Source organism: Caretta caretta, chromosome 1 (assembly GCF_965140235.1).
Source record: "Caretta caretta isolate rCarCar2 chromosome 1, rCarCar1.hap1, whole genome shotgun sequence".
Classification (NCBI taxonomy): Eukaryota; Metazoa; Chordata; order Testudines; family Cheloniidae; genus Caretta; species Caretta caretta.
In genome coordinates, this window is record NC_134206.1 from 212,783,213 (window position 1) to 212,794,994 (window position 11,782).

The 11,782-nt window shown below is 47.8% G+C and overlaps 1 protein-coding gene across 4 annotated transcripts in view; it reads right to left on the reverse strand.

The window, feature by feature from the left end:
- LPCAT3 (lysophosphatidylcholine acyltransferase 3) overlaps positions 1–11,317 on the reverse strand; it is a 30,125-nt gene extending 18,808 nt beyond the window's left edge. The window contains exons 1-3 of one of the 4 annotated variants that reach the window (XM_048820900.2): positions 11,122–11,210; positions 7,248–7,781; positions 5,859–6,284 (exon numbers count right to left, since the gene is read on the reverse strand). In XM_048820900.2, the coding sequence (XP_048676857.1) occupies positions 5,859–5,937 (79 nt within the window). In that variant the 5' untranslated portion in view covers positions 5,938–6,284; positions 7,248–7,781; positions 11,122–11,210. Of the gene's footprint in view, positions 1–5,858; positions 6,418–7,247; positions 7,782–11,121 lie in introns of those variants that run through there. The other 3 variants (XM_048820909.2, XM_048820875.2, XM_075119948.1) reach the window with 3 other exon arrangements.
- Between the last annotated feature and the right edge of the window lie 465 nt (positions 11,318–11,782).

Genomic DNA, 11,782 nt, shown 5'->3' on the forward strand with positions numbered 1-11,782 from the left:
CAGCAATATGGCGCCTGCACAGAAAAATGCGCGAAACAATTGTCGGCCACTGCTTCCACAGAAGTAGAGGGAAGCAAGGGGTAGGCTGGCAGCAGATAGTGCAGTACGACTGCTCGCCGTCGTCTCCTGGGTGTTGACAGTGCTGCTGGCTGGGAGAGCAGCCTGAGGCAGAATGGCCCCCTCAAGGACTGAACTCACAACCCTCGGTTTAAGCAGGCCAATGCTCAAACCACTGAGCTATCCCTCTGCCAATATTCCAGGCAGGACTGAATCTCCATTAGACAAAATTTAAAGAAGAGAATGACCTGAGTCACCCCCATTTATGTCCAGGCGCCTCTGACAGAACTCACCGAGGTCTGCCAGGAGCACCGATGTCTGCCCAGGCGCCCCTGACAGACCTCACCGAGGCCAGCCAAGAGCACCCAGGAGACAACAAGGGCGGCTACCAGTCATAATGCACCATCTGCTGCCACAAGGCAATGAGCTGCTGCTGTGTAGCAATGCAGTCCCACGTCTGCCAGCACCCAGGAGACGTGCGGTGACGGTGAGCTGAGCGGCCTCCATGCTTGCCGTGGTATGGCATCTGCATGGGTAACCCAGGAAAAAAGGCGCAAAATGATTGTCTGCTGTTGCTTTCACGGAGGGAAAGGGGACCTGACGACATGTATCCAGAACCATCCACAACATATTTTTTGCCCCATCAGGCATTGGGATCTCAACCCAGAATTCCAATGGGCAGCGGAGACTGTGGCAACTGTGGGATAGCTACCCACAGTGCAACGCTCCGGAAGTTGATGTTAGGCTCGGTACTGTGGATGCACTTCGCCGACTTAATGGTCTTAAGTGGGGACACACACAATCGACTGTATAAAATCAATTTCTAAAAAATCGACTTCTATAAATTCGACCTAATTTCGTAGTGTAGACATCACCTGAGATAGCACTCAATGTAGGAGCAAGTCTTTTTGTCCACAGGTTTCAGAGGACAGGACCATGAAGATGAAGAGCTCCAGAAGGGCAGTTTAATAGCACCTGTCCCAAAAACTTGGAACATGGTAGCTAAATCCTGATATCCCCAGGCCCAGAGAGCGAGGCTACCAGATCTTGACTCACCAGTGCAAGCCTGAGAACTCAGAGGAACCTCTCCAGGCACTTTAGTGCCAGAGCATGACATCCCCTGAGAATTGCCTCAATACAGCATAAGGCAGCCCTCCAGGGTTCACAGGTGTGGTTGGTGAACAACTAACACATGGAACGTCAGTCAAGAATTAATAAAATAGAAGAAATAAGAGTTGAAGAGCTCTCTGGCCCACTGATATCAGTTTCTAATAAAACCTGGAGTATTGGGGAAGTTTCAGAGGACTGGAAGAAAGCTAATGTGCAAATATTTATAAACGTACCACAAGGTGACCAGGTTAACTGTAGGCTGGTTAGTCGAACAGTGACTAGGAAAACAATGGAATGGTGAAAAGAAGACTCAAAGAATTACAAGGATAGAAATATAAATAATGCCAATCAACATGGTTTAAGGGAACATAGGTCTTTTCAATCAAATTATTTTTGGTAAGAACTTTGTCAGCTAAGCATGTAATAACTGACATATTAAGTATTATTTGTAGTATTGTAGCACCTTTAGAAGCCCTAGTTATGGAGCTGTGCTCCACTGTGCTGGGGGCTGTCAAAAACGCAGTTCCTACCCAAAGAGTTTACAATCCAAGTATAAGACAAAAAGACAACAGGAGGACAGACAGATAGGAATACAGAAAAATGGGACAATATTAGAAGTTATTGACTTTGTATAGCGTTATGGAACATACTAGATCTAGATCTCAAAATATGGGAAATCATCACTGAATACAAGCATTTCTTAGAGGGTTCTGCAGGGACTGGGTCTAAGCTATTCAATATTTTTATCAACAATCATTGCTGATAAGTTTGAAGATGACAAAGACTTGATGCAGTGGTAAATAATGTGAACAGCACAGAACAATCTGAATTGCTTGGTAAACTGAGCACATTTAAACATGTGTTTTAATAAGGTCAGATGCATCAAGATTCAAGGTCATGCATCCAGATCATCAGAATGTAGGCTGGGGGGAGACTGTAACCAGGAAGAGATGTGAATCTGAAAAGGACTTCAGTTCACAACAGATAAACAACTAAACAAGAGTTCCTAGTGTAACAGCGTGGCTAAAAGGGATAATGTAATTCATGGATGTATGAACAGAGGAATATCAAAGAGGAGGAGGGAAATGGCATTACCTCTGTATAGGGAAGTGGTGAAACCACTGCTGGAATACTACATCAGTTCTGGTGTCCACATTTCAAGAAAGGCAATGAAAAAGTTTGAGAGGCTTCAGAGAAGAGCCACTAGAATGATGTGTGGTCTGGAGCACATGCCTTATAGTAAGAGGCTTAGGAACTCTGTCTCTTTAGCTTATCAAAAAGAAGCTTAAAAAGGCAACCTGATCTTGTTCACAAGCAGAAGGTATCAGATACTAAAAGACTCTCAAACTAGCACACAAAGGTATAGTCAGATCCAATGGCTAGAAGCTGAAACTAGACAAATTAAATTAAAAGAGTGCCTTTTTTTTTGGACAGTGCACATAATTAAGCAGAACACATTAACAGGAATGTGGTGGATTCTCCATCACTTAACATCAGTAAATCAAGATTAAGTGTCTTTCTAAAAGATTTGCTCTAGTTCCACCATAAATTAGGTGCAAGAATTACTGGATGATGCCATATGGCCTGAGTTAGGCAGGTCAGACTAGAGGATCACAGTGGTCCAATCTAATGTTAAAAAAAATAAATCTATGGCTCTACCTGCTCCCCCTTCAAAGCAGAATAGGTATTGTGCACATCAGTCAGCAATAGGCATTGGGCCAACTCATAAGCTCAGCTTGAAGCCAATAGACTTTGCTTCACCTGTCACGGAAGTGCTTGTAATGGTACCCAAGTGACTCAGTGGAGCCTTGGGAGACTCAGGCCATGCCTACACTACAAACATTGGTTGACATAAACCTGTGTGCGTGTATACTTGGCTAGTGTCAGCAGTATGCATACGCACCAGGAACGCGTGTAACAACACACAGTTGGGTGCATGGGTAGGTATCCCACATGCAACCCATCACCAGCCAGCGCACAGTCTTTTGGGAAGTTTTGGCAACGCACAGTATGGCAGAAATGAGATGCACAGGAGTGTCAACCTTTGATTTAGTGGGGATTGGTCCTGCTTTGAGCAGGGGGTTGGACTGGATGACCTCCTGAGGTCCCTTCCATCCCTGATATTCTATGAACTTCTAAGTGTTTAACTGTCTACAACCCATAATGTCATCTTTATCCCACAATCTTCATGGCTAATTTTTCAAAATCACAAATCCGTGCTGCTCTCCTCGCTATTCACCATCTGAGACAGAAACATGGATCCCGCATAGCTCTGTACTACTGTCATGAGTGTTGCAAGCACAGTACACATGATCCTTTAGTATTTGCAGAGCTGCAAGAAGAACTGAATCAATGGGGAACATGATGAATTCTTAGAGGACAGAACGCTGTGGGATGTGTAGAAAAACAATTAAAGGTTGGTGGTGGTGTTCACAGAGCAGCTGCAGATCGTGGAGTGCCACTTCTGGGCCTGAGAAATGAGCACTGACTGGTGGGATCGCATCGTAATGCAGGCTTGGGATGACAAGCAGCAGCTGCAGAACTTTTGGATGCGCAAGGCCACATTCATGGATTTGTGCAAAGCTCGCCCAGCCCTGTAGCACAGAGACATCAAAATGAGAGCTGCACTGACACTGGAGAAACGAGTAGCGATCACAATGTGGAAACTTGCAACGCCAGATTACAACTGGTCAGTTGAGTATCAATCAGAAGTGGGAAAATCCACCGCAGAGGCCATTATCATACAAATGTGCAGGGCCATTAATCATCTCCTAAGTAGGATTGTGACTCTTGGCAACATGCAGGACATAGTGGATCAATCTGCTGCAATGGGGTTCCCAAAGTGCAGTAGGACACATTCCTATTTTTGCACCAGACCACATGGCCACAGAATACATCAACAGAAAGGGCTACTCTTTTTTGTTTATGCAAGTGTTCATGGATCACTGGAGACACTTCACTGACATTAGTGTGGGCTGGTGCATGACGCTTGTATCTTTAAAAAACACAAGACTTTTCAGAAAGCTACAAGAAGGGAGTTTCTTTCTTGACCAGCAGATTGCCATTGGGAATGTTGAAATGCCAATAGTAATCCTGGGAATCCCAGCCTACCCCTTGCTGCCCTGGCTCATCATGAAGCTGTACACTGTCTGTCATGGATCCACAGGTCTGGTGCTCTGGAACAGTCCCTGGGAGGACCCCTTCAGAGTGTTCACCACCTTAGGGTCTCTCACTCTCATTGGGGTAAGCCCATTAGCTTCACTGCCTCATGGGATTGAACCCTGAAGCCTTCAGCACCGCTGCTTACTCCGTGAGCTACCCTCAAAGAGTCCACTTGATTTGGACACCCGGGGGAAGGCTTGCACACCCAAAGGGAGCAATGCACCCCCAACTTCCTTAGACTGGAATGACTCTCAGCCAGTGCTGTAAAAACAGAAGGGCTTATTAGATGTCTGGAACACAGCATAGAAAGTTTTTGGTTAGCACACAGAGAACAGAAAAGTTACAGCAAAGTCCATCTGACTCTGTCCAGAGCTCTCTCTGACCTATCGAGTCGCAGTCCAGAATCCAGAGTCCTCCTTCCAACAGTCCATACTACAAACACCTGGCCCCTCCTCTGTCCTTTGTTCTGTTTCCTGGGGAAAACAGGTCACTTGGCTACCCATCCTTAACTCTTTGTTCTCCACCTGGTCACAGCCAGCTGGCTTCCTGCAGAGGGTGTTGGCAGCCCTTGGTCACTAGTTGTTGTCATGAGGTTATGGAAACTGTGACTTCCAGAGACTGACCCCCTGTGACATTTTCCGCTTCAACCCTGGGGTAGCAGAGGTGGAGGCCCCCCTTCCCCCCCCCGCATAGCCCCCTGCTGCCACAGGTGGTGATGGGGGCCCTAGAGACCAGCAGCGGGTGCTGGACCCTCCTTCCTCCCCATTTTGTCCGTTATTTTTAGTAAAAGTAAGGGACAGGTCACAAGCGTCTGTGAATTTTTGTTATTGTCTGTGACTTGTCCCTTTTACTAAAAATAACAGTGACAAAATCTTAACCTTAGTTATTGTTGCCTGCTGTGTCCTGCATGTCTGTGCAGTAAAGGGAGAAAAATTTCCACTAGGGTAAAAGGGCGGAGGTGAAGCAGTTACCTAGTGAGTTTAAACAGCCAGACAAGGGCTATTAAAAGAGCACCACACAGAGCTACAGAGCTCAGGGAGGCTTTGAAAGACCACTTCAAGAGTGATCCACAGTGATACACTGTGGTGTACTGTGTTTTACCAGGCTCTGCTGTTTTGTGGCCCATTAAGAACTGTGTGGTGCCTGGTGTACATGTATAATTCTAATACTATCAATGCACCTATTAATTTTGTCTGTGACCGATCCTAAGAGTTGTGTGACACTGTACAGTAACATATAATTGGTTGCTTTCAGAAGTGCTAGGCACTCGGGAACATATGTTGTGAACTGATACAGATAAATTATGTTCTAAATAATAGAATTTTATTCTGTTACCAAATCAGTACAACCTCCCCCCCCAAAAAAGTGCAATTTTAAAATAAATGCATTAAAAACTTAATAAAACAAAATAAATTAACAAGAACTGAACTTATGAAGGGAAAAGAACATTCATGTCAATTTCAGCTACACAGACCAAATATGGTTTTTACAGGTCAGAGTATGTGAAGCTGTGATTGTCTTTAACGTACCCCAGGGTGGAGTGGTACAGGTAGTGCAGCAGCCCCTGATGTCATAAGGACTGTTGGGGGAAAGGCAGAGAGGTCCCATAATAGAGTTCTCAGTGGGTTGCAGAGGAAAGTGAGCCCGGGACTGTTGAACCTGTAAGTCCACCAGAGTTGCAGTATCAGTGATTGCTGCCTGAGAAGCCCCATTATGTCTTGGTGCATTTCACTCTCCTTTTACTGCTGGAATTCCCAGGCCCCTGTCCTTTCCACTCTTTCCTTCTCCTGGCTGTCTGCAATGCTGACCCTCCAAGCCATGTGCTCATGGTCTGATGCAGCACTGGCATGCAAGATCTCACTGAACATGTCATCCTGAGTCCTCTTCTTTCTCTTATCTGGCTCAGGTATTCCCCGGGTGTGGTGGGGGAAACTTCAAGGCTGCAAGGGCAGCAGCTGCAGAGAAAACACAGAGCAGTACTATAGACAGTATTGTCACAGTCAACATAGTTACAACAGGTTTCAGAGTAACAGCTGTGTTAGTCTGTATTCGCAAAAAGAAAAGGAGTACTTGTGGCACCTTAGAGACTAACCAATTTATTTGAGCATAAGCTTTCGATAAGCATCCGATGAAGTGAGCTGTAGCTCACGAAAGCTTATGCTCAAATAAATTGGTTAGTCTCTAAGGTGCCACAAGTACTCCTTTTCTTTTTATAGTTACAACAGAAAGTGAAAATTAGATTCAGATTCTCCTCTTCCTTTGCACCTCTAAAGTGTTAAACAAGACAAGCTTATGGACACTTATGTTTTTGAATTCTTGATCACTGGTGCCATTCACAGCACCAGCCATGGTGAGTATGAGCACCATGAATGAGGGAAATAAGAGAATTGCTTGGTTGCATGAAACCAAAAATACAGGGAAATGGTATGGATACTGGCACCATTTTCCACAAGCAGTGGAGATTTCCACTGATATCTCACTCCTGAAGGTAACAAAGGCAGACAGAGAGCCCAGTTACTCCTGGCATTCCAAAGCGACCCAGGCCCGTACTAGTAGGTGTACTGCAATAGTGCCTGCCAAAGTTATCGCTGAGTGGTGTGGAGAAAGTTTCCTACCTCAGAGGAAGAAATAAGGCTGCCATCCCTAAAAACCTTTGGGAGAAGATTGCAGAGTACCTCAGTGAAAGTTTCATCCAGATCTCTCAGAAGGATTCAAGGGACGTCCCAGTGTACATAAACTGCCTCACATGGTCCCCCTTGCCTAACTCTACAGAGCAATGAAAGGCAGATCACAACACTCTCTCTCTTTGTTGTACCACTACCTCTTCTAGTTTGGATAAACTAATGCATAGTTGATAGCTGCATCCTGTTAAGTTGAGGGTGCCATCACTGTAATGAGAAATAAACTGACACACTTACCTGAGGTTCCTTCCCCTGCACTGGGCTCGTCTGTGTTTGGCTGCCAGGACTGAGTGGACTGCAGTGGAGTCTCAAACAGGTCCTGGTTCATGGCACAGTTGGACTCCCCAGTTGCAGGTTCCTCCATCCTCCTCTTCTCCCTTCTCCTCGCTGTTCAGGCCCACGTCTTCTGGGTCAGGCTCCTTGGAGGTATCGATGTTAGCGTGTGGAGTAGTGGTGCCTTTGCCAAGTATCGCATGTAACTCTTTGTATAAGTAGCAGGTCTGCAGCTTCACTCTGTATTGACTGTTGGCCACCCTGGCCTTCTGATACACCTGCCACAGCTCCTTCACTTTCACATGGCACTGCTGCTGGTCCCCATCTTCTACATCATCCCCTGAACAATCCCCTCATCGATGTTAACATTTCTACAGCTAGGCCATAGCTGTGCTTGTACAGCCTCTTCTCCCCGTAGGCCCAGGACATCCAATATCTCCTGTCTACGCCAAGCCAGAGCAAATCTGGGGTGTGCAGCCAACATGGTCAGCTGGGCAGCTGCACACAACAACAATGGAGAGGTGTGCTCGTCAAGCCAGACAATCAGGAAAACACAAATTCGTGGGACCTTCTGCTCTATGTGACACCTGGGCAGTGAAGTAATGTCAGACATTGTGGGATAGCTGCTAAAGGACTGTTAGGGTCGACATCAGTCATGAAGCATCTATACTTGTGCTATATTGACCTTGGCTCGATACCCCTCAGGAAGGCAGTGTTACTTCGTCAGCATAACAGGGTGCTTACGTCAGTGGGAGAGAAATTTAAGTGTAGACACATGCATAATTAAGTCGACGCAAGGCAGTTTATGTCGACCTAACTTTGTAGCGTAGGCCAGGCCTCCAGATCAAAATTGGCTACAGTTCTTCCACTAACACACCACTTCTAACCATGAATAAAAAACTATATGCAGTAAACACTAATTTTCACACGTGGAAATATCAACAAGGCAACAAAGGCCACTAGATTTCTAGCCTGTTGGTTTCCTGCTTGCTAACTTCAGCAGTTTCAAGGAACTCTACACAAGAAGGTTATACTGGATTAAAACAATACCTTTGGTTAAACCAATATAGATATATCGTCCCCGTATGGATACTCTCCCTCTGTGAATTCTTCCTTCGGCTTAAGTGTGGCTTATTTCAGTTTAGCTTAAATTGATTCCTAACAGACAAACTAAACCAGGCGTTCTCAAACTGGGGGTCGGGACCCCTCACAGGGTCACGAGGTTATTACATGGGGGGGGGTCGTGAGCTGTTCTCCACCCCAAACCCCGCTTTGCCTCCAGTATTTATAATGGTGTTAAATATATTAAAAAGTGTTTTTAATTTATAAGGGGAGGGTCGCACTCAAAGGCTAACTATGTGAAAGAGGTCACCAGTACAAAAGTTTGAGAACCACTGAACTAAACCAAAAGAATAGTATCCACAAAGCCTTTTGCACTTGCTTAACTAAATCAACCTAAAAATTACATCTTTAGTTAAGCCAGTGCAACTCTGTTTAGCAGTCGTAGCCACTCAGGTTGGAAGAGATGGTGAAGGGACACATTGCTTAAACAGACCCTACTACTCAACAGTTCCAAGTTCACAAAATCAGAGCTCTCAGGACACTTACAACAGAGATTCATGAAACCTATGTTTGCAGAGAAACTTCAAGTTAATGTCTTTTCTCTGTGAAAACACTTCTTGGCCCCATACAACCGCTTGGGAGCCTAAATCACCGTATATGTAGTGTCCTAGACCAGATTACATAAAAAAACCTTTTTAATATGCTATATTTTGACAGAGGCTATTCCAGTGGTTCTCAACCTGCAGCCCAATTAGCTGTGCTAAAGGCCGCTGGGTCACGCGGCAGGGTCCAGGTTCCCGGCTGCCTGGTGTGGTGGGATCCAGGCTTGGGGCTTGGGCTGGGGCTGCTACCTGGCCCCACACTGCGGGGGTCTGGGGCTGCCACCTGGTCCTGCAGGGTCCGTGATCTGGGGCTGCTAGCCAGCCCCGCGAGGTTGGTGTCTGGGCTGCCACCCAGCTGCCCAGGCTGCCACCCAGCTGCCCTGCCACCTGGCTCCCCGCAGTGGGATCCAGCAGGTCGGGGCTGCTGCCCAGCCCCACACAGCAAGGTCCAGGGTCCCTGCCACCCACCCCAGGCTCCGTTCCTGGCCCCACTCTGTAGAGGGTTCTGTGGGGTAGAGGCACTGGCCATAGGGGTCTGTGGGGAGTGTTTGGGGTGGTGGAGGTTGGGACGCTGTGGTTCTCAACCTTCGGCCCAGGTTGTGGCCCACAATGATAAACAGGTTGAGAACCACTGGGTATATTCTCTGAGGTGTACATTGATTTTAGTTATGATGTAATTCTGCCACATAGTTTCTATCCCAGGTGAGGCACGGGTGCAGTGCCCTAGCTGTTAACCAATAAACATGCAGTGTTCCCTCACTCGCCTGGTAGTTACTGGAGCGATATGCCATTTCAATGAAGTCCTGCTAACAGGGTGCCTACACCTTAGCAGGGAGCTACCTAAACAGCCAGTTGGGTAGGAATGCTTCTCTGTAGAGATGTTTGGCATAGATTCATGTGTGCGTCATGTTCCTGTCCAGATGTAAGACAGTTCCATACGGAATCAGAGGTGCACGTGATATTTATCACTTACACAGAGCATCAAGGTACTTAAGCTTCAAAATCCCTCAAAGTGTACATGTATTTATCCTTGTTTGACAGCTGGGAAAACTGCAGCACAGTGGGTAAGGGACCTGCTCAAGGTTGCACAACACAGGGACAGGACAGAGAATGGAACACGAGTCCTGAGTTTTACATCCTCTGCTCAGTCAAACAAGCAATGTTGTCTTATCTTTGTATGTACACATTGGCTTTCCAATTTCGGAATGGTGTTCCCAGGTCCACAGCCTCTTACACCACAGAGTGAGGACACCCAACACTAATTTTCATTACCTTCATAGAATCATAGAATATCAGGGTTGGAAGGGACCTCAGGAGGTCATCTAGTCCAAGCTCAAAGCAGGACCAATCCCCAATTTTTGCCCCAGATCCCTAAATGGCCCCCTCAAGGATTGAACTCACAACCCTGGGTTTAGCAGGCCAATGCTCAAACCACTGAGCTATCCCTCCCCCCTTGATCTCATTCCTTTCAGTTACACCCCCATTTATCATAGAAAAAAAATGTCTTTGCTTACTAGAGGTTTAGGCCCTTCAGCTATTTGTAAGCTTATTATACCAAACTCTTATCACATCTTTGACAAGCCAGGTAAACCAAACTCTTTGAACCAGAGTGGGACTCTTCTAGCACCTCAGAGCATCACTTGGAGCACCCTCCAGTTTGTCACTATCTTTCCAGGACAGAGGGTCCAGGTCAAAGCAATGTCTCTGGTGGGATTGTCTGAGAACCACACGAGGAAGGACTCTTTCTTGTTGCTCTATCCCAGCATAAAACACCAGTGGGATTCGCTACCACCTCAGCCCCCTTGGATGTCCATGTTTCCTTGGGGGCTTCTCTCTGACACTAAACATGCACGTGGCATTTCTGCCCAGCCTATGATGTGTCTGCTTAGCCACCCTAGAGGATGTGCCCATGCCCTTAACTGTCTGTGCATCCAGGAGTCTACACTGTCCCCAGTGCAGAAGGGCAGAGGCCACGCACACGCGGCCACACGAGACACGCTAGGGTCTGGCCGGCAGCTCAGGCTGGGGTCCCACGCTGGAGCCGGGGCGCACACAGGGGATGCGCAGCGCAGCCGCCTCCACGCCCACGCGCCGGGCGCGAGGGAGACCTTTCACCCCCCTCAGTCGGTTACCGGCTGCCCTGCGCCCGACCCCCGCCCGACCCCCGCCCTTACCCAGGAAGATGGAGACGATGAGGCGCAGCGCTTGCTCGGAGGAGCCCAGCGCCTCCGCTGCCTGGGCCAGGCCCAGACCGGACCCCGCCACCGCCATGTTCTCCCCAGGCCGCCCGGCCTGACCCACTGCCGCTCCCCGAACCCAGCAGCTGCAGCAGCCGCCGGCGCGGCCCCCTCACCTAGGACACACCCACTCGATAGCCATTGGCTGCGCCGATCCCGCTACGCTCTCCACACCGCCTCCAATTGGCCAGTGTGCAGCAGCGGGGCAGGACGGAGAGCTAACTGAGGCAAAGGTTACCCTACCTGAGGGAGGAGCGACGAATGTCCTTGTCAACCAACGATTGGACGAGCCTCTTCCGGGAGTCAGATTCTGATTGGGCAAGATGGGGCGGGGCCCTGAGCACGGGTTGGGATCCGGCTCCCCATTGGTCATGGCGGGGACAGGAGAGAGCCAGTCGAGGGTGTGGGGCTGAGGTTACTATCGGGCACTAGAGGGACGGTGGAAGAGGGTTATAACGGCCGCACCTCCAAACTTAAAATGACGTTAGCGTGGGCGTGGTCGAATCTTTTGCATATTTATCATATGCTAATAAGCCTAGCGCACAGTCCGCCTCATTTAGCCTTTCACCTGCATTTTTGGAACGTGTTCTATTGTCAC